This window comes from Ptychodera flava, chromosome 16 (assembly GCF_041260155.1).
Source record: "Ptychodera flava strain L36383 chromosome 16, AS_Pfla_20210202, whole genome shotgun sequence".
In the NCBI taxonomy this organism is placed as follows: Eukaryota; Metazoa; Hemichordata; class Enteropneusta; family Ptychoderidae; genus Ptychodera; species Ptychodera flava.
The window spans coordinates 20,509,030-20,531,450 of record NC_091943.1 but is presented as its reverse complement, the minus strand read 5'-3'; the positions used below and the strand labels follow the sequence as shown (position 1 = coordinate 20,531,450).

The 22,421-nt window shown below is 37.8% G+C and overlaps 1 protein-coding gene across 1 annotated transcript in view; it reads right to left on the bottom strand.

Moving 5' to 3' along the window:
• LOC139114248 (dentin sialophosphoprotein-like) overlaps nt 1-22,421 on the bottom strand; it is a 41,570-nt gene that overhangs the window by 4,243 nt on the left and 14,906 nt on the right. The window contains exons 3-9 of the mRNA XM_070675827.1: nt 19,596-19,695; nt 9,928-10,107; nt 4,721-5,682; nt 3,234-3,474; nt 2,034-2,217; nt 1,303-1,415; nt 53-252 (exon numbers count right to left, since the gene is read on the bottom strand). Of these exons, the coding sequence (XP_070531928.1) occupies nt 53-252; nt 1,303-1,415; nt 2,034-2,217; nt 3,234-3,474; nt 4,721-5,682; nt 9,928-10,107; nt 19,596-19,695 (1,980 nt within the window). The remainder of the gene's footprint in view (nt 1-52; nt 253-1,302; nt 1,416-2,033; nt 2,218-3,233; nt 3,475-4,720; nt 5,683-9,927; nt 10,108-19,595; nt 19,696-22,421) is intronic.

The window sequence follows — 22,421 nt, the reverse complement described above, 5'->3', positions numbered from 1 at the left end:
TGAAATTCTTGACATACAGTGAATCATGCAATGAAAGTATGAGCCAACCTACCTCTGCCAAACTTCTCGTTTCCCCTTGCTATGTAAAATCCGAAAGGTCCACTTGGAGGCCTGGTCAGTTCAATTACAATGGTGCCATCCAGGTTACTTTTCAAAACCCTGCCAACTTTACGGAGGTAATTTGGTGATGTGACGGAAGACGACCTCTGTCTAGTTGTATATGACCTATCACTCCTCACACTGGCTGGTCTCCTTGACAACGGAAAAAGAAGAGCAGAGTCCATCAGAGATGCAGCTCTCAACTTCATGGTGAGACAATCAGTTGAATATTTTCTTCAATGATGCTTAAACTCACATTTGTAAACTCGATGTACAGCACATTTCCTCTTTGGCCCGTACATCAGTTATATCAATTGAGAGAATTGATAGTGGAAAACTTGGTGTTATTGTCATCGAGATGTGGCAAAAAATAGCACTGAGCTGTAAAGGTTAACTTTTCTCTTTAATTTTGGTTGGTATGTGCCTGCATAGAGAAATAGTTGGATGCAGTTGTTTTCACTACACTACAATATACCGGTACTACACAAGGATATATAGTACACTCATTGGCTGGCCATCAGGGTAACAACATACATCGGACTGAGAGTCAATCCAAACAGTCTGTTTCACAGGGTCATAGGCCAAGGGAAGTGGGCTTTTATGGGCGACTGGGAGACCCAAGGAAAAAGGATTTATGCTGTTCACTGAATATGGCTAGCCAACATGTGTTTTGTAACACACCTCATCCAACTTTCTCACTGAAAAAAATAAGTTTCTCTCCTATCACTTGTCTTGGTTGCAAATGACACGGCTGTTTTCATGATGTGTGCATGTGCAGTCAGGTCTTTTACATTTTATCCCCAGTCGACAATCGTTCCAAACTGTTAACAGCTTTGACAGTTTTCGAAACTGTTCACCGGTAAATGGTTATTTGCATATATGCACACCATGTGACCCTAAATTTACGAATCACGACAGACAGTTTGGATGAGGTGTCTTACAAATGTAATTATTTCTTGATATGACAGATTTGCTATTAGTTTTGTCCTATGCCTGGAGCTCCATTTTGAGACATAGGCGAGATCATAAACATTCTCAAAATTTAATATTGTATTTACAATACAGACCATCAAATTAGACATTCTCAAAATGAAAACTGAACTACAAGGGCAAGATTGTATCTAGCACCACACATTTCAACTTGACACTGCTTAACAGTTTATGTACGACAGATACTATAAAAATACTATGAAAAATACTTACTGCATCCGCCTGTCCTGTTTCAGCCGCTCCTGTTGGTAGAATGACTCATAATCGCTTTCCTTTTTCCGCCCTAAAATACTGGACAATGACCTCAGTGACGGTGATTTCTTCATCTAGGGGGGAAATGAACAGTTTCACATAAAGGATGGATGTCAATTAAAAGTAATACAATTGACAAAAAAGCTATGTAAAGCAAAAAACTTAATGACTAGGATTTTCATTTCTGTTGTCTGTGGGATGGTAGCCCAGTCTGTAACATTTCTGAAAGTACTGCAGCAAAATAGCCAGTGCATAGCTTTACAAAGTTCACACTGAAGTAATTAAATCAATAGGAAATATTCTGGAAATCTTTTTTTTTGGTTCACAATTAATTAAACATCAGAGATTTTGAAATCAAAGTGATAAGACTAGTCGATGCAACTAAATTTAAAATGAGATCACATATTTTGAACGAGTTTAAAATTTAACGTCACATATTTATGAGGGGCGACTGTTTACATATGTAAACAGATGGAAGCTACCTTTATCACAAAATACCATATTGCAATGATGACCGTAATTTGATTGTGTCGTTAATGCTCTTACTTTCTTCTAAGATATTTATTAAAAGCACAGAGATACAAGCTGATAATAGAACTGCGAGGGCGCTAAAACACTAGTAATCACATGGCAAGGGAGACTCTAAGTGACTTGCTCTGAGTGAAATACCCCACAATGTTTTATTTTCTCACCCTTGGTGTTTCAAACATGTCATTCCTGTCAGCCTTGTCCAGTCTGTCTAGACTGACGGCTCTTCGCAACGAGGAGAACTTCTTCTTTGCAGCTCTTCCAAAACTTTGTATTTTGTCCGTGACTGATGACCTTGAGGCAAGGGACGTCCTTGAGCCACTCAGGTCACCGTATCTCTCTAGATCACTGGTCGGGGAAGAAACATAAAACATGAATATATGAGAAAGTGAAATTCTAAAGTCATGGAAAATACAATCAGCTTTGAATACTATGAAAGGCAATATACATTACACCAATAGCACATTTTGCTTGCTGCTTTGTTATTCACTGAACAGCAAAGGCCTTGGTCAATACCACTGTTTATAAAAATATACACAGCCTGATAAGTGAGAGACACTGTTGATAAACTGTCTGTGGGATGCTGTACAGAAAAAGGTTAAAGCCATTTACTCGTAACTCTGTTTTTCATGGCATGTAGCTTAGTATATACATTTTAACAATTTCTTTGGTTGATGGAAATATCAATATGAAATGCTGCATTGATGAGGATGTACTAGTAAGCTGAAATTTATCCTTGCTGAACAGAAATGAACAGAATTTACAAATTTTGCTTGAAATATTTCTCTATCAGAAATGTTTATGATTAGATGACGGCAAGTCAGATATTTCCATGATGTTTTTATTCTCCTCAACAAATGACTGTAGTTCCAAGTACATGAGTCAAAACAATGTGGTCGAACCGCGCTTTTGATTGGAATGAGTTTGTAGTACAGTTATGATCATAATACACTGTACATGACCTTCCCAATGACAATGTACGATGTGAAAAAATGTCACTCATGTTCAAACGTTTGGTATTTCAAAAAGATCACGGACAATCTGCACTTTTCTTTAACAAAGAAAGCTGACAGACTGACAGATTGTGGTGAATATTTCAAAGACGGAATATATCAAGTGGTAGCATTTCCTCTGAAGTTAGTATCACAGTGTAGCTCATTTACCTGTGACTCCTTCTCTGAGATTAATGGCTATTTGCCAGCTGCAGGTGGCAGACGACACTATCGTTATGGCCATTTGTACCTTTTATTGAGGCACATCTCGTAAATAAAATGACTCGCTTGTCGTAAATCCTTGCATATTCTGCCATACATATGCAGCAGACAAATTTTCCTGTTGTAAAATTCTGCATTTCATATGCTCACCTAACATAGCCTCTTGGGGGCGGTATGCGCGGATCGTAGTCTATCTCGGAAATGCTGTCATCGTACTCATTGATGATGCACGGATTGCTGCTGAGTGACGCGGCATCATGCTGATCTATGGGGGGCCTACTTCTCTGTTGCGGAGGAGGAGGAGGGGGAGGAGGTAGTGGCTGGCCGAGTCTCTTCTTTTGAGGTCTGTCACCTTTTGCATAGCTAGAAGTAGTGTATTGGGCGGGAGGTTCTGGAATTCAAAAGAATCAAGTATTGATTGCATATAAAATCTTTCACTAAAAGATGTGGTTACATCCTCAATGTTTTCAAGGGAGTTGATTGACCTATATTAAGGAAAACAAGGTTGGTAAGGTTAAAGTGTATCACATCCTGATTATAGAAAAAGGTTTGTGTTTGACAGTGAACCAACTTGAAAGTAAAATAAAACAAATGACTGCAAACAGCTTAAACAAAAATTGTGCATCATCATACAAAGACATCCTTTAAAGACACATCACTTTTCAAACATGGCACTACAACCATTACAAACTTGAAAGCTTAAAGTGAATAAAACCGTTTGTCAAAATATAGAACATGTAACACAAAAGAATTATATGGGATTTAATTCATGCCAGATGCATCTTAATTATTACACCAATTCAACACTGAAAGAGTAAAAAAAGAAATGATGAAAATATAGATGAACAGATGACTTTTGGACTCAAACATGTTGTTTTCGATGTGAGTTTGAATCTGTTTATAGGGATTTGTGGGGTTGAATATGTTAAAGATTTCATGTGAGCAGCGACAGCCTTGACCATCACATCAAAGTTGGAACGGCTGGTTTCTGTGTCATTTTCTAAAACAAACGAGCTTTGCAGCCACTTTCTCTCACTTTAGGGTAAATGTCCCCTTGGCTTGAAAATTTTTTTAGGGGAAGGGGGTTATCGTTCTGATCGAGGGAGGACCATAATAAATTATGCAAATTTTTGTCATGCAAATAACAATTTCTAAACGTAATAGGAAATACATTTTATAGTTTGGATTTCAAATCAAAGCGAGTCTCCAGCTTCTTGCGCTCTCTCATCTACTAAATATTTAGGTATTAAAAGCATACACAAATCATTCACACTTCATTCATATAATTTTACATATAGTTTTATTATCTGGAGGCAAACTTTAGTTGATATTATGATAATCTGTTCAGCTTTGACACATCTTTCTGCAGATCAGAAACTAGTTTTGTCATTTTACTGTGGCTAGGGCAGATGTTGGGTTAAATCAACAATGTGACTTTACATCACAGATTGTAATTACAGAGCGGAATGCTACTATCCATACTCTGTGTATATCAATAACTTGAGATCTAATTGTAATTTGTAGACGGGAACATAGCACGCATTTGTGTTTATCTTAAGAGGGACTTTGTTTCAATAGGGTGGGGGTTGAGCAGTCGCGCACTCTAAAGAAAACATTCATTTAGAAGATCAGCTCACCTGAAGCACTTCTTGGTCGTGATGGAGGCCTTCCAGACGGAGGTTTCCTGGCAACTGATGGGTGATGTTCTGGAGAAGGTGTTCCAGATTTCCTGCTTCTTGGCCTGGTCCCATCAGGAGACCGATTGGATCTCACTTGGGAATATGATGGTAGCTCATCCTCAGACATCATCCTATCCATGTGAGGGTTTGAATATCCCGAGTCCCCGTTATCAAGGATTTTGTGACTTTTCCGCTTTGAACGACTTGGAATCGGTAATTCCTCATACGGATTCTCAACTTGCTCACCTGAAGTCCTAGAATGGCTACGACTCTCATAATCTACATCGGAATATGAATGTCTTAAATCCCCATTTCCATCACTACTATCGTACAGTTTCTTTCGTGCAGAGCTTTTCTTCCTTCCCGTTTCTGGACGGTCGAGTTCAACATCAGCGTACGGATTTTCATATGAATTCCGACTGGAAGGCCGTGATCCTGGAGATTGGTTTGACCTTGACCCTGACCTTGGAGTCCTCTGCTTTGGCTCAGATGCATCAAACACTGCATCATCAAGGTCATCCTCCCGCATCCTCGTTTTTGAATTCCTGTTCCTCTGCGAGTTCCTCCTTTCATCCTCAAATCTAACCGACCGACTGGACCCGTTTGATCGGATGCTCTTTTCCGAACATTTACTCGGACTCCTTGTCAATCCCCGGGACTCATCGTCCCGATTTGAAGTCCTTGATGTATTCCTTTGTCTTCCTTCCTCAAAATTATCATCGTGCCTCTTTTCCCGCCGCTTCTGGTGGCTGCCGCTGTCATGGTAACTGTCCCTGCCATCAATCCTGATTGGTGTGTCCTGCAACAGCTCCTCAATGACTATGCCGTAGTCTGGTGGAGAATCGGATGTGGAAAGAACCTTCTTTGGTCTAGCTCCCTGTAAACTGTACACATCTTGCACTGACGAACTATCGAGGGACCTGGAGATAGAATGACATAGGTCAGGAAAACATGGAAAGAAAGACGTTGACAGAGTTGATGCTTCAGAAACCAGTACAGATAAATCTAAAATTGTGAAATTCAGCTACTTGACCTATTACCTTTGACCCTTGTCAACTGGCAGTTGGGGATTGCAGACAGCTCAAGCATTTTGAATGAAAAACTGGTGTAAGTCACTTTACTTGGTATACAAGTATTACCATTTTGCACTGCAATATCAGTTACTTAGTACCAGTACTTATTTGGGGCTTAGGTGATTGCAAGTTTCAAGGAAGCGAGTAAATTATTCAAACAGTTATAATGCCATGATCTTAGTCTTAATAAGCATACTTCCATGGGTAAACAATCTGCCATTGAAATATGAATGGTTTCATTACCGACTATTTGTCCAGTAAACAAAATCACAGAAATTTGACTTAAATATACTGTGACATTTGAGCCTCTTCAAACATGCTCTAAACCAATATTAGCTTACACAAATTTCCCCGACATGACCCAATTTCTAAAGTGCCCAGTGTATAATTGGTAATCATCAAAATAACATGCCTGTGATGATACAAAAATCTCTAACGACTAAAAAGTAAACTCTTGGTCAAGAAGCGCAGATTCTCAAACCAGATACACTGCATAGTAAGAGAAACTGGTACAGTGGCTGGAACCTTGTACATTGTGCACTACCTGGACAAATGCACAGGCTTCTATGAACTGACAGAGATAGTTTGGATTTGGCCACGTCGACACAGCATGTTCACTTATTAAAGGAGCTATTAGACAAATTATAAACCTACAAAATGATTTTCGTAATGATTTGTGTGTAAAGTCTTATATGTATACACAGGTTGTCATGACAATGTTGCATGGTTTTCAAACTTATCACTGTTGCCGGGGAATGACAGTAGTTCTCAGTGTTCTGATCAGTGGCAAATGAAGCTATTAACTTGGAATAAAGGGAAAGTATGGGATGTGGATGAATAAACATGAATGACGGTGACAAATGAAGAGGGATTGACTGAGTTTTGACAAGAAATCAAGTGTGGTAGTGAAGATTTGATTTTTAATAATGATTTTTCATATACCACAGATCTGAAGAGCATTGATACAACTGTGTATGCATGGGGCTGTTTGCAATTGACGTCATTGTTCTCTCATTAAAATGCAGAAATAAACATTGCTCCGCATTTTTAGATTACACTTTTGAAAATTACGTATGTAAGAATGCCGAAAAACACATCTTGGTAGGTGACTGCTGGTAAAACAATGAATATTAAAAGACATATTCATGACTCAGAGTACAAGCTGCAAAGACAGCCATGCATGCGACATTGATAAAATTTGTCATTTTGTCAATTTGTTTTCAAGCAGCAGCATCTGACATCGCACGCGTGCAGCTATATTTAGTAACAAACCGGAACCACCAATAGCGCTCTACAGTTAGCATACAACCACTGGTACTACTACTGCTCCTTCAGCATCAAAAATTAAACGGAAATTCATCTTGAATCATACTGCGAGATAAAGCAATGTGAGAATGTATCAGTCTTTGTGAGGACAAAATAAATCGGGACTCAGAAACAGACGCGACATACTTCTCAGCAGTTGACCGGTGTTTCCAAGGAGCACAGCTACATAGACTATGGTATTCGGCTGCACACTTTGAGGTGGTTTTAAGAGAAATTTTCTGGTCACTAAAATCCATTTCCTTTTGTTGAAACGAGATTTGCTCTACAGAGAGGAGGATCATGTCGTTACAAGTTTTGGAGAAATGCAACGAGTGCTTGGTGAATTCCTTTAATGACATGAAATGGAAACAGTCTCTGGCTGTTTGCTGAACTGTTGTATGGTATGATGAAGAAGAGAAAATATGATTTTGTATTGGAAAGGGTCAAAGTTATGACGAATTTTCTTGTGTACGATATACACTGTAACACTTCTATTTATTTTTTTAGCTTCTTCAACTTCATTCAAAAAAAAGTTGTTGAAAAAACATCTACATTGACATGCCGACTGAATAACTGTAGCCTTTTGGGCTGACTTTATTGAAACAACAAACGCACTGTGTGTACATATGTATATACATCAATAGACAAATCATACACGTCAGTATCAATGCATCAAACACGTAAGAACTTGAATGCAAATATTTCCCATGCATTAACTATGTGAAAAATTTCATTTCTTTGTTTGTTTTTTTTTCCGTGTGGACTGCTACTGGGGAAGTGACAGTACATAGCTGTACATTGACAAAAACAATGACAAATTGTTACGGGAATCTGCTGCCTTTTGTTTTCTGCGGTCTTTGTTGTTGAAGAAGAATTTATTAATTTCCATACAAATATAAAAATAAAGTGGACTAGCAATTACTAAGCTTGTTCTATTTGATTATGTAGGTAAAAAGCATGGGGCATAAAAAATGTATGAATTTGCAAGCAAGCTGATTCAACTAAGAAAAGCTGGATATAAATCCATTGTAGTCACCACCAGCAGGTAGCTATTTTTATTAAATATGACAAAAATATTAGTGTCAAGTATAAAACTGCTTCATACAAGCAGGTTTGGAGGGAGTAATAAGTTTCAGGTAGCTTTCCATTTGCAAGAAATGCAATATATAATGTCCATCAGACACATCCAAACTAAACTCGTCTGTCAAGGTCCAAAAAATTACCCATCCTTGAAATTACATGTAAATATATTGGTATACCTGTATTTACTGGTAGTTTGATCTTGTAATCCAATATGTTGGCCTATCAGGCAATTGGACCGATGATTAATCTTTTTTAAATATGTGGTTTTTTTTATGATAATATTATTTTGAAAATTTCCAGAGTTGCATGAATTGAAATTGTTATACAAGTGTATCATTACGCAAAGAGCCTGCAATTTGGGCGATAGATTGAAAATTAAACCTATACCTGGTAAATGCATGAACAAGTACGCTACTCCTCAAAACTACCTTAAGCATCGAAGTGCCAGTCTGGGATGGTTGCACAAGTACTATTTGAAGCCCTGACCTGTTAAATGAGGTTACACAGGTACATGTACTACGCTGCTACAACTATTTACACTGTCTGTGACAGAAAAAATTTGGAAATCCATTGAAGATTTCTGATTTCTTTAACAGAACCAATGGGTACACTGCTTTGTCAGTCACGGTTTTAAATGTCAGAGAAAATTCTGATCAAGGCAAGAGTTTTCTGGAAAAAGTAACCAGTTAGATGCAATTTTATAAAGTGTTTATGTTCTATTGCTCACACGATATTTTCAGAACAGAAGGTTCACTGAACTAACAGAGAGCATTACTGTCATACTGACACTACATAGCCTACGAGGTATAACATCACAAGTAGGTAAAAATGCCACCATTTTCCTACATATGTTAATGAATCCATGACAAAAATAGTTCAGAGGAATGTGGTATTATGTATGCATACTGGCAAATTCATCAATTCAAATATTATGGCAAACTTTAATTATTTTGTTTACAAAGTACTCATGTCAGCTTAAAAATAAATTTACCACAAATATCTCTTTTGCCCGCCCTGTGTGTAGTTTTATGCAAATTAATGTGTCCTACATTTTTTGCATACTCCAGGGAATATGATATTTGGGGACTCTATTGGCCAGTCTGTCTTTTGATGACATTATATCCAATAGCTGATTCATGAGTACGCAAGCATGTTCAAGTCTCCATATCATAAATTCCATATATCTGAACATACATACAATGCAACATACATGCGGAGAAAATTTTGTTCTGATCAACCTAATATGCTAATGATTTTGAGCAGTTAGTGCTGCTGCATGACGTAACCTAACATAATACGGAAGTCACAATTGCACAACAAGTATTGAACCTGGACAACAGTTTTATTGACTGTCTCATAGAGAAATCTGTACCACAACTTGCACATGGTACAATTTACCATTTCACTTTTCAAATGCAAGGAAATCCCACTCTCCAAAAAAAAAAAATGTTGCTGTTTTAGAAAAGAGATTTATAAGTAATCATTGCAACTATGTTAGCTATCATTGTGTGAAGCACTTTAAACAAAGGCCTGAATTGTTACCAACAGTGCAATGAATAAATATAAATAGCAAATAGCAGATGTTATCACATTAGGGAAGTGTGCTACACATTACAGAGATGATAGGCATTGCAGTGTTTGTAAGTTTTGATAAGTATACCCCACAACAGAGCTGATAGTGATAACAAGGTAGATTATTATTACCTTTCTCGTTTGATTGGCTGAATGTTGTGGTCAGCCTTGAGGGGGCCATTTTGTCGTGGCGTTCCAGCGTGTCCGTTGGACAACCCTCCCCCTCCGCCTGCTGCCAGGGATTCCCTCTTCTTCTGTAAAAGTCTCAGGGCTTCTTTTCGGGAAGAGCTGGTGACGGAAGTGTGTCCAGACCTGTTCAATGGAAATTACAATGTTGTTAATATCCCGGCAGTGGTAGTTGTCATATTATCTGTTTTCCTTGGCAAATCTGCGATTCACATACCTTCGTACGGTCCACTGTACATTAAATTTCTCATTAACAAATGATCAGCTGCCATTCAGACCAGCAGAATCTAAGTCCAGATCTGGGTCAAATGCTGTACAATATAATAAATGTAAATGTTTGGTGCCCAGTTACCAGGTCTCTCATTGTGTATCCCCAACCCTCCCTATCTCAAATAAAATTCAAAAATGACTCTTAAGATTTGAGACTAATAACAATAATCCATAACCTGCCTTGCCTTTCTATGCACCTGTATCATTGCTCTCCCATAGGAAGCATAAACATATCCTCATCTAAAATCAACATATACCTCAGGAGCTACACAGTCTACCATCCATGAACCTACCATCCATCTTATTTTATGCCATTTATACACCACTGTACTGTGGGTATGGTGTAATGAACATATTGCTGGCCGACGTACCCTATCCAAAGCTAATCTCACATATCGTACTGGGCAGTATACTCACATAACACATTATCTCCAGTGTAGTGCTGAAGAATAGTCTTATGTTCTACCCAATATATCAGTATACAAAACAGAAGTACACGTAAACAATGATGGCTGTTCATCATGGGTAGGCGTATGCACCACTTCTGCCCTGCGCTGTAAACGACCTTGATATTTCTGGGTCACCAGTTCCCCTAACTCAATATTAGCGACACAATCCTCATTCAACACTTTTTTAAAGATTGTTTTGAATAAAAATTTTTCACCGACAAGGCTGAGAACCTGAAGTACCGAGTACTTCAGAATCAATGGTTGAGTATAGTGAATGCATTGTTCTATCTCTGCGATGGAGTCAATTGCGTGTTTGTTGATTTCACTTTATCGATAAATAAAGTAATTGAAGTCACTTGAGTGACCAAGTTCTCATTTTGTGTTGCTAAGAAATCTGCATTTTTGAACATAGTAGTACCTAGTCCTCTTGTACATCTAACCCTCAGCTGATATACCATGTATCTACGGAAGCCAAGTTTTACTATTAAAGGGTAAATCAAGGTATGAATAATGGTGTTGTACTGACGTTTAAAGTTAAAAAATAAATTTTTTCTTTCATTATTAAACAATGTTGAGATTTGAGGACAATTTTGCCCATGAGCACACTACTTTTTTGCGAGGCAAGTTTTATACATGGCTTTTGTGGGGCATTAATCCCTGGATTTTGATCGTGAATAATTGGAGTTGGGCAGGGATGATTGTTGCACCTGTAGGCTAGATATCTACAGTTGTACAGCTCTGCAGACTAGGTATTTGTACTTGAGACAGAATGAGATGATTTCCATTCTGTGAACCAAATCATGCATGCTTAAAAACAAACATACCTAACTTTTGTCAGTTGAAAACAAAAAAGTAAGTAAACAATCATCATATATCACCATGGTTACATTCGCCTATAAAAACATTAAATTCTGACAGAGTTGATTGCAAGGCCCATATTATTCTGTGTGTCTTTAACTTTTGAGTGTTAAAGTCAAGCTTTGTTGCCTTTGCCTTTATAAAATATGTCCCAGTCAAACTTTTTGAGATTTTTGACAAAATTTTGATCAAAAACTGTAGTCAATGAAATGATATATCCATCTGGTCCAAATTATCAAAGAAGTTACAGAAAAATTCGTAAAAATTGGTAAAACGTTGCACTCAAATTTTGGCGGGAAAAATTACAGCACTCAAAGGCTTCACGTACATAGTAATTATTGTCATTGCATTCCCAATGACCGATGGATATGAATATAGGAATGTTCCTGGTACTACATCATATGTCGATACGTGCCGCAAGTACTTTCTAAAATTTACACAGGTGACACACAAGCTACTTCAGCAACCTCGCCTGTAACACAGCAGAGTAGTAAAACACACAGAATGGACAAAAACAAATTGGAAGCAGACTGATTCTCAAGGCTTAAAGAGTGAACACCAGGAGCCAAGAAATACAAAGGCGAGGCCAACATGACAATTACACACAGAGAAGCAAAAAAGCAACCTTCACACTGCACAAATATTTCCGAATTTTGAACTCTCCCTTTCAAACCCTAAACATTACAAGGCAACTTGTCACAGAATTTAAACTCATCAAATTTCAACACTTGGCAATCAATTAGCTCAGCTACAGGGATGTCAACAAAAGCAGGACAACAGGCACTGTGATCCTGTTACCTCACTGCCTAGATGCCGAAGTATAACAATACGTATACATGTTGCAGAAGAATGCCCGACAGGTATCTCACGTAGGGCACAATAGACTTCAAAACTGACCACCACAAATACATATTCTGAAGTATTAAAGCGACTGCTTACTTGAGAAATGACGGCAACTGCACTGACACCTGACTTCTCTTTCTGTCCAGGATGATATTTTTGGGGGGGGGGGGGGAGTTATTCAGATTATGACATGAGCATGGTGACTGATAAAACACTGGTAAGATGCAACGTCCTTCAGACAACCCTGTACTGTACCTATTCTGGATTCCAAACACCTGCTATTGCTCTGTGATTTGTACCAGTGGAGGAATTTTAATGAGGCAATTTGAATCTCTGAAGTACAGAGAAATCCCACAGGGCAAAAACGTGGTGATAGGCTGGGCTATGGGTAATTAAGATATGGGAACAATCAGAGTTATGTTTTCAATTGAATCAAATGGAACGGAAAAGGCACACACTTATCCATGGTCTCTACACTGAGCATACAGCCCAATGCAGGACAACAGAGCCGATGCTCACCGATATGCACGTTCTGCATGATTCATAGTAGAAACAACAGGTGTCATTTCATTCTGCCCTGTGGAATTGTGGGTAAGGGCAATGTACTGACACAATACAGAGGTACAAATGTAAACCTATTAGTCTGAACAGAGAGGGGACTGCACTGTCACTTTGACTTACCATGGGATGGTGATCAACTACAACCATAGTTTATCAAATCTTGTTTCGAGTAATCGTAATGCCAGAAAAGAGCAGCTACCGGAACTGCTTTGGATTTAATTTCAGTTTCCATTCAACTGGTCCCAGGTGGTCTTTAAATAGACAATTTACTAGCTGCCTGCCTAGCAGTTATCAATATGTTGACAGGTATCATTGCGCTTGGATACAAGTCCCTCTATCGTCCTTGATTTTGAGTCAAGGCTCTCATAATTACAGTGAAGCCCCATTTGGCATCTGTGTATAAAAGTTGTGATTTACTGGTATGAACTTGGTAATGTACTCTACAGAGGCTACAGCCTTGGGTAACCTTCTGCTAGGACTTGCAGTTTGCGGCTGCGACACACATTCTGATCTTGGGACAGTTTCTTGGGACAGTTTCAATCACTGTTACAGTACAGTCAAATTTCAGCCTCACGATCGGTTCATGACAAGCTGCTGTACGACCAAAAAAAGTCAGAGTGACCTTTCCGAAGCATTAGAAATTGTAAACAAACAACACCACAAACAGAAAGTTGAACTTGACACTTCAAAGAGAAAATCAGTCGAATGCCACTGATGTCAAATTCAGCTACCCGTATCTGTACTTGCATATTTTTGCATTGCATCATGGGTAAGTCTTAACCTCAAGATGTATTACGGTATACACAGTGGCTACTACATTGCAATGCAACCTAGTTTTAGTCTATTAAGTCCAAGGTTTTCGTAAAGGGCAGCAAAAGGTAAAATTTTCGGTGTTTACTCTCTCAGCATACTGACGGAAACTTTTCCAACAATAGAAGGCTTGATATGACCATCTCTGACTTTTATGCAACTGCACTAAAAACCAGCAACGCATACAGATACAAAACCACTGTCATAAACAAAGAGTTTGCCTCATTATAGAAGTAAACTGCATGGTAGTGTGATATTGTGAGCCGCTTTTCATGCATGGAACAGAAATCCCGCTTTAACAATGTCTCTTGGGCTTTGAAAGGGAATATTTTTAAACCTGCAGTCAACAAGTACTGGTAGTACACCTTTGTTGTCTAACACTGGGATTAGGATGAAAGGTTAAATGAAATCTTGTCATGAGAGTGTGTGTGCTAGTTTTTACTTAAAGGGGCAGTATTTTTATCAGCTTTACTTCACGGCAAACTTGGTAAGTATACACAATTTTCAAAGGAGAACAAGGGACTGAAATCACATAAACAGTCTCTGTCAACAATCACTAACGTGAGAATCAGGGATTGAGAACTGCCCCTTTAATTCTGTTGTAGGCCTTTCCAGATTGTGCCATGGAAGAAATATCTTAAGTCTCCAGGTGTGAGCATACGTTAGACAGTTTCAGTCAAGTTTAAAGCCATTAATTTTCATCACAGTACAGTATTATGTGTAAAACATTCCATCAAAATGGCAGGAGAAAAAGCTGTTTCTTGTCAGTGATAAAGTCACATGGACAGCAAATACCTTCAACAGGGAAGAAACCCTGAACTGTCAAACCAGAATGCTCGCTGGGCGCCACAACATTTGGGAAAGTACAGTGCTATACATATAGCTTGAACACTGATCAAGTTCAAGGGAAGCTATTCTGTCTTACAATGAGGTACATGTATACGAAGGTACTGAAAGATGTAATGGCTGGCTTGGAGAAGAGGGAAAGACAAATGAAAAGGTTATAACTACCTGTTAATAAAAAAATAATCAGAAAAAATATACATTCTTTAGTACGATTGTTCAGATACCATGAAAAATGTAAGTGCACGGATTGAAACTATTGAATTGTTTTCCCACTTAACTCACTAGATAGCTTCCATTCTGACTCTCTGACAATATAACTGCGCTTTGATTATTGTCCTTCTCAAGATTTCAATCTGTTAACCCATGAATACATGTATACCCTATCATTTCAAAGACGGGTGTGCATCTGTACAGAGGGATATGGAGAGATGTGAACTGGCCTACATAATTACAATTACCCCACTCTCTCCTGTTGTTTTGAATCAATTTTCGATGGGTCCGTCTTTGCTTTTTAGGAAGAGGAACAAATAAGTACCGGCATTCATCATTCATGTTTTTGCTATTTTATCAAAGGATTCTACACAGCCTCTGCCTACTTAAAGTGGTAATAATTTTTTTAAAGGTTAAAAAAGGATGTACAGCACATTAATTAAGATAGTTTGATGTTCATGAGTATTTGTGCTCCCTGATTCTAGATAGTCTGGCTACACTATATTTAGATGTTCTACAATTATAACAGCGTGTTTGTTTTGGTTTGAAAATATAGGTTAAATGATGTGGGATATCGCTAATAACAATTCTGCTGTCCTCTATTTATCCTTGTGTGCGGATATTCTGAGGGGAACCCTGGTAAAATGACTGGGGAACCCAAATAAATCTAACTCTTTGAGTGCAGTGTAATTTTTCTCACCAAAATTTTATGGCAACATTTTACAGAGTCTTATGAATTTTTCTGTAAATTGTTTTCAAATTGATAGTTTTGGACCAAATGGACATTAAAATTTTGTTGGCTACAGTTTTTATCAAAATTTTGCAAAAATCTGAGAAAAATTGACTGGAGTATATTTTATAAAGTGACAAATAATGACTTTGGCACTCAAAGGGTTAATCAGGGTAGAGACCTTCAAAAGAATGCTGCATCATGCGAAAATCATGCACACTGGTAAATTTAAAAACTGTAGTATATTAAGTACCTCTATCATGTTTACAAATTACATTTTCACTCTTGAAATTGGCTCAATGACACTTTTTTAATTCCATAAAAAAATTTGCACATTTTTTTTCGATTTTATTTCCTAAAGAACATCTGTCTTTGTCATATGAGACAGTTGCAGGGGTTCAATATCTCTTTGGAAATACTTCAAAAGTTAACACTTCGGAAGTTAAAAGTTACGGGACAAACCCTTCCTGGAAATACATGCTTTTATCAGCAGGAACCAGGTCAATGGACTTATAACTGTCTTATCAGAAAGAGCAACTCATAACAAATGACATCATTGTGTTTCTGTTTGAATGGACCTCAGAAACTCAAATTAATTTTTTCATAAACTTCTTTCTCTCTAAAAGTTCTTCAAACGCATGATAGATTTACAAGCAACTACAAGTTGACCTTTAACCCTTTAGCTTAGGGTACAATCCATAAAAGTTTTGACAAAATGTTCTGTTTATGCCTATAGCTACATTTACAAAGATGTGAGAAAAAATGATTTGCACACGATTCCTGTTTTGCAAGTACTGAGTTAACAAATGATTGAGTGACATTATTTTGATGAATTTACTATGACTTTCCTTATATGATTTGGAATGTCTACTTGAGTTTGCAGGAAAGTATATTTTGTGACAATATTGTTTATCTATACATTATCTGCGTATCGCAGTCACCTCTGATGATGATAACCGCGTCTTTACAAACATTTCCTGATCTCACATCCTGCCTTGTGAGCGGCCCGGGATTTACACTGCAGCAAATTTTGATTTCTGTACCGTGTAAACTCAAAACATCCTTACACCATGTATTAATCACCACATTGAAGACCAGAAAATCAGACACCGTCCCATGGTGAGAACAACAGCAAGTGACAAAATATATCAATGACTGCTGTGTTGTTTAGTTTTGTTTTAAAAACTGACAAAGTTTACACTGTCTGTATATGATTGACTTCAAATACTATTAAATTTAACTTCCTTTTTTGTATAAATAAAAATATCTTCATAAATGTACATGCATGGCATAAACGCAAGCTAACTGTCACTATGCAATGAATAGTGTCTGCCTATCGTTAAACTCCTTTTATCCTTGTGTTTTTACTATTATCAACAAAAATAATCTCTCAAACTTTCAAGCACATTATTGAATTCATGATTTTTTCCAGAGGAATTTTATGAAATAAAATTTGGTGCTGTTAACATTGCTCAACTCCCATTCAACTGATAAGCAAACCATCGCTGGGAACCTCTCCCTTTCAAAAATGCACAACAAGTGTGAACTAGCTGTGCTATTGTGGTGGCATTGTCGTGTTAATTAACGATTCGGATATAAAAAGCGCTAATCAGCATGGGCTGTATGCATGGAGGTCACAGCTCTGTTTTGGAACACACAAAAAAACAAACGCAACAACGTGACATTGCATGGTATAGGAGGCACAATGACATAATTGTTTGCGGGAAATCTATCCCCCAGGCATCTCTACATAAATGCGGAGTTTGGATTGAAAATGGCTTCAAATAGAGTTCTAGCATGGACCCTTGTTACATGTACATGCCTGGTACTATGATGGTATACCTATAAACACCACAATAATAATGCCCTAAATAAAGTCAACTGCCGGGGACAAAAAATGGTACATACCCGAGAGCTGGTTTATGCGGTTCTACCGACATCTGGCTAACATCATTCGGTTGTGAAAATTGTTGATCAAACAAGCTCCCTCCATAACCTACCATTTCTTTGCCATATGTGTCACCAGGCCGTGAACCGCATTATTATCCCTCATAGAAATATAGGCCTGGCTACAATGCAACATATTGGCTGCTCCTGATTGGCTGATGCAACAATAGGCTTTATGAATATTGGCGGCTCTTGGGTTGATTTGGCATAAATTATTTTAATCTGGTATGATTGAATAATTTATGCTAATGAGGAAACTGGCTAAGTTGGACTACAGTAGTTGGCAGTACATCACATTTTTATCAGAAAACAGGCGTAATGACGTTATCTTTCAGTTTCAGAAATGTGATCAGATGGTACCAGTATGGTGATAGTACTGTTGCAAGTTGTCGACGTCTGGAATTATTTATCACTTCGGGAAAACTGAATTCACAATTACACAGAAATTAATTTTGAATTCGAGTAAAAATTCTGAACTATTTTAAATTTTTCAAATTCATACAGGAAAAGCCTGAGGCAATTTAAAGGACTAAGAATATGTATCAGTAAAGTGACGAAAATTTCTAATTTGTTTTTCTGATAAGTAAAGGGAAACTTACAGTGTTGACAAGATTCCTACTAACATCTGCTCAATTAATTTTAAAATTTGTTCTGATGGAGGGCAAACATACACTGCACTTGTTAAATCTGTGATCCATGTATCTTTTTATAAAAGCACACTAGCCACCACAAACAACACTGCTATCGTATCAGTATATTGATGAAGCAAATACAGCAATCTGATTGGTGGAGAATTTAAACTTACAGTGCTGTATTTGCCATATAGCATGGTCTGACCATGAAGGGGCTATAAGCTGGAGTAAAATTCCGTTTTTGACGTTTCACACCAGAATTTCAATATATTTTTATGATAAAACAGCAATAAACCACCTCAGCAATGGGTACAACACACTGTCTTGACCAGTTCACTCCATATATGCATTCCCTATCGCTCGTGCATATGTCGTGAACTGGTCAAAATCTTGGTGGCTGGGGTAGCTTATTGCTGAAACATACCGGTACTCCAGTATGTACTAAATACAGGTATGATGAAAGCAGATTGAAAATGTACCTCTTGCACTTTCAAAACTCTGTTCCCTGTACATATATGCATTTTCACATGAAAAGTCACCTTAAAATATTTACTGTATGGTCTTCCAACGACTGAAACCACATTATGGGCCAGTGGCTAGAGCAGTGGACGCACGATCACAGGATGGTGAGTTCAAGCCCCATGGCCATGGTGTTGTGTCCTTGAGAAAGGCACTTTATTTCTCATTGCTTCTCCCCACCCAGGAGTGATGGGTATCTGGTAGGACAGTGGTTGTAATGTGTGTTTAGCTCTGCTGCTGCGCTTATTGGCTGCACATGTGAGCTGTTGTTTGCTCCCCAGGGAGTTGAGTGGTATCATATTAGGTCCAGTGACCAGGGGTAATAATATTTGTAAAGCACCTTCAGCACATTCTATTGCGGATACATGTATGTGCACCATGTAACAACCCATCATTATTATTATTATAAGGCAATGGATTTCCTCCCAAGTGTCCTGTCATATTGGAACTGGGCAGCAATATTTATTGCATAGATATGATATAAAATGACAAATTCAATGGAAGCCCAGTATCTTATCAGCAGACACAGAGCACTTCCCTTTCCTGTTTTGAAATTTCAGCGAATTTAAAAACTTATTATGGCGCTGTAATCTATAGGAAACCCTCTCATCACAAACCACTTTTTTATCAATAAACATAATCTAAAAGTCTGGATAACAGCTAAAATAGAAGACACAATTTTTATGGAAGTTCAAGAGCATCAGTGTACAGCGCCCTCTATCAGACATATGATTCATTTGGGAAGGAAGTGAAAAAATCTTTTATTTGTGAGAATGGTTATTATATAGACCAATCATATGAACGTCACATACAGGTATTTCAAAATATGCTAGAACTGACTGAAGTCCTATATCAAGCATTGCTTTGAAAAAATTTTAATTCTTGGGGTTGAAAAATTCATGGCAGCTGACACAATTGTAGCGAGTTATATTGTCCTACCTGTGTTGGTTATGCAAATCCAGCTCACTAGCTGCATGTCTGTATCTCAGATCATATTTACCAATTCCAGAATCACCGTCGCTGTCTGCTGTGTGGTAGCCTGTGATTGGAAAATGAAAAAAAGAAGAAACGATTATCAGCGAGTAAAAACATGTAGACCAGCTGTGGTACATGTATTTACCCCAGCATACCGGTATGTAGAGGGAGTTGCAGCATATGCTATTTAACGCGGAGGTGCTTGGCACTCGCAATGTGAGGGTGGGGGATGGGGGGGGGGGGTGGCGCAATCTTGCTTAAATGGTATGTCATATTACTGTTAAACGAAGACAGTACCTGGTCCTCCGCAAATGTTAATATGTCAGCAGTATCTATAGATTTTGGCTATAGAGCTTAGTACAGTCTTTAGTCTTCCATGACAGTATAAAGGTTTGATAATGTACAGTAGCTAGGAAATAAACAATACTTTATTATTTGTAAAATCGTAAAATGTCTGAATTTATATTTTTCTCATGGGGTAATTTAAATTTATTACCACATCAATAATAAAATTTACAGCATTTTAGCATGCTGAAAGTTGTACATATGAAAACTTTGCCACTGCTAATGGCAGCGTTTCAAGTCCCTTACCACTATTTACTCAGTGTAGAACATGGCAGGTAACACTGGACAAGTTTACTATCACCGGCTGAATGACAACAGCTGAGCAGTGCAGAGTTACACATTAGAGAGTTCAATCATAGATCTTTGTGACTGCTGCACTGACGCGGGCAACTCTTGTTTACTTTAGAAGAGTTGAAGAAAGACAACTTGGTACTGAGATGACGAAAATGTGAGCACAACCAGAGGCTACCCTGTCAAGCAGGCAGTCACTCAAATTTTTCACTTGTTGTAATCACATATCCCTTTTCCTGCCAAGTCCATATTTCACCATCAGGTCAGGATGGTTAAAATTAATTAAACACAACGTATTCCATATGCTGTATTTTAACATAATACTGTACATTTGAAAGCTGTTGAAACATAAATACTGTAAAGTTGATTTTTTTGGACTAAAGATGCTATAACTGACCCAGCCAAGTGGGTGAAAATACGTCATGTTTTGGCTCAATACCGCTTTTTACTGACTTGGCTGATGGGGAAGTGATACTGTCTGGCAGGAAAAGGGATATATGTACATGTAGCACAGTTCTGGCATAAGATTATGGGTCTTTTTGTTGAGCAATCTGTCCTTAAGGAAGTTCGTGCCTAAAAATTTGAAAGCGTTGACCAGGGGTATCATGCTATATTGTGCAAAGTTTGGAACTAGAGAAATAAATCACCTATTAGTGTTCAACTCTATTGGGGAAAATAATATTTTCGATTTTCAAATTACTTAGACGTTGAATATTTTTCATTCTCCAAGAGCTTTAAAATGATCAGAAAAGAATTGTAATAATTTGAGAGTTTAAATATCTGCCCCAGAGGTGCATTCTACCTTGAAACAAAATTGAAACGCCACTTTACTCAAAAGAGGTTTTAAATGAACATATTCCATGTACATATCCATGCAAGGGAATTTTAACCCTTTGAATCCGGCTCGGAAAAAAATGTCCGTATGGTGTCATAGGTCACCAGGGGGTCAGGGTGCAAAGGGTTAAGAAAGTCATAAATGCAGCTTTCTATATCTCTAGATAAATCAATATACTACGAACAACTTTCAAAGGAGAGCAAGGGACTAAAATCGAACAAACAGTCAATGTCAACGACCACTAATCCAAGAACCAGGGATTGAGCACCGCCCCTTTAAATTTACTATCTTTGCTCAGCCTACACAATAAACCCCTGCAATCTCTTTACAGAGAAAATAACACAAGAGCAAAATACACTTTTATACCAGTAGCAACATTTTTAGTGGGCCTTAGAGAAATTTGCAAACAAAAGAACAACTGACAATGAGACAGATATTGCTGAACTGATTTGTGTCATGTGCAATCTCACAGGCAACACAAAACACACTGATGATAATTATGCAAAAAAAACAAGGGTCAACTGGTGTATAAGACACGCACTCTCAATGCTTGCATGATGTTATCTTGTAGCACTCTTTACACCAAACAAGGCTATGTGAAACATTAGTGGGTTTAATGAGGGACTTACAGGGTCAGTAGCTGCAACTTTCGATTATTTCTTTCACCGTTTATTTTTTTACTGCCAATTATAGTTTCTTGTTCTACTTCCCAAGCCATGTTGTCATGATACACAGTATTCAGCTTGACAACTGACATCCTCTACACGTGTAAACTGCATTGTTATTGTTGACAAGAGAATTCTGGTCCAGACTGGAATTCGTATGCAAACAATAATTGTGCATTTTACATGTACATATATACACTGTATACAGTACGGTGTGTTGACAAGCTGAGTTGGTGTAGCAACATGCTCTGGGGAGAACAAGAAATTGCAGAAAATAGTGAAAAAATCTTCAAAGCTACCGCTACTGACCTTTTAATGAGAGGCCTCCAGTGCAATGGGTTACAAAGCCTTCTTTAAACCTCCTTGATAAAATCGATTGACATTTCCAAAAGGACAATTGGACAACAACTTATATGTAATTCATCAAACATCAAAATCCACTTAAGAAGCCATACTTAGTATAATTTTCATCTGCTATGAACTTTCTAATTCATTTCTGTGCCCTAATCATTAAAATCGCCTCGGTATGAGTAATGTAATTAACTTTCTTCAGTGTTGTCACGGAAACAAACGTCATTCTTTGTCCTGTATTGCCAGAGTACTTCACACAAAATAGGATTGCAAGGGTTTATACAAGTACAGTTTTGGTAGTTT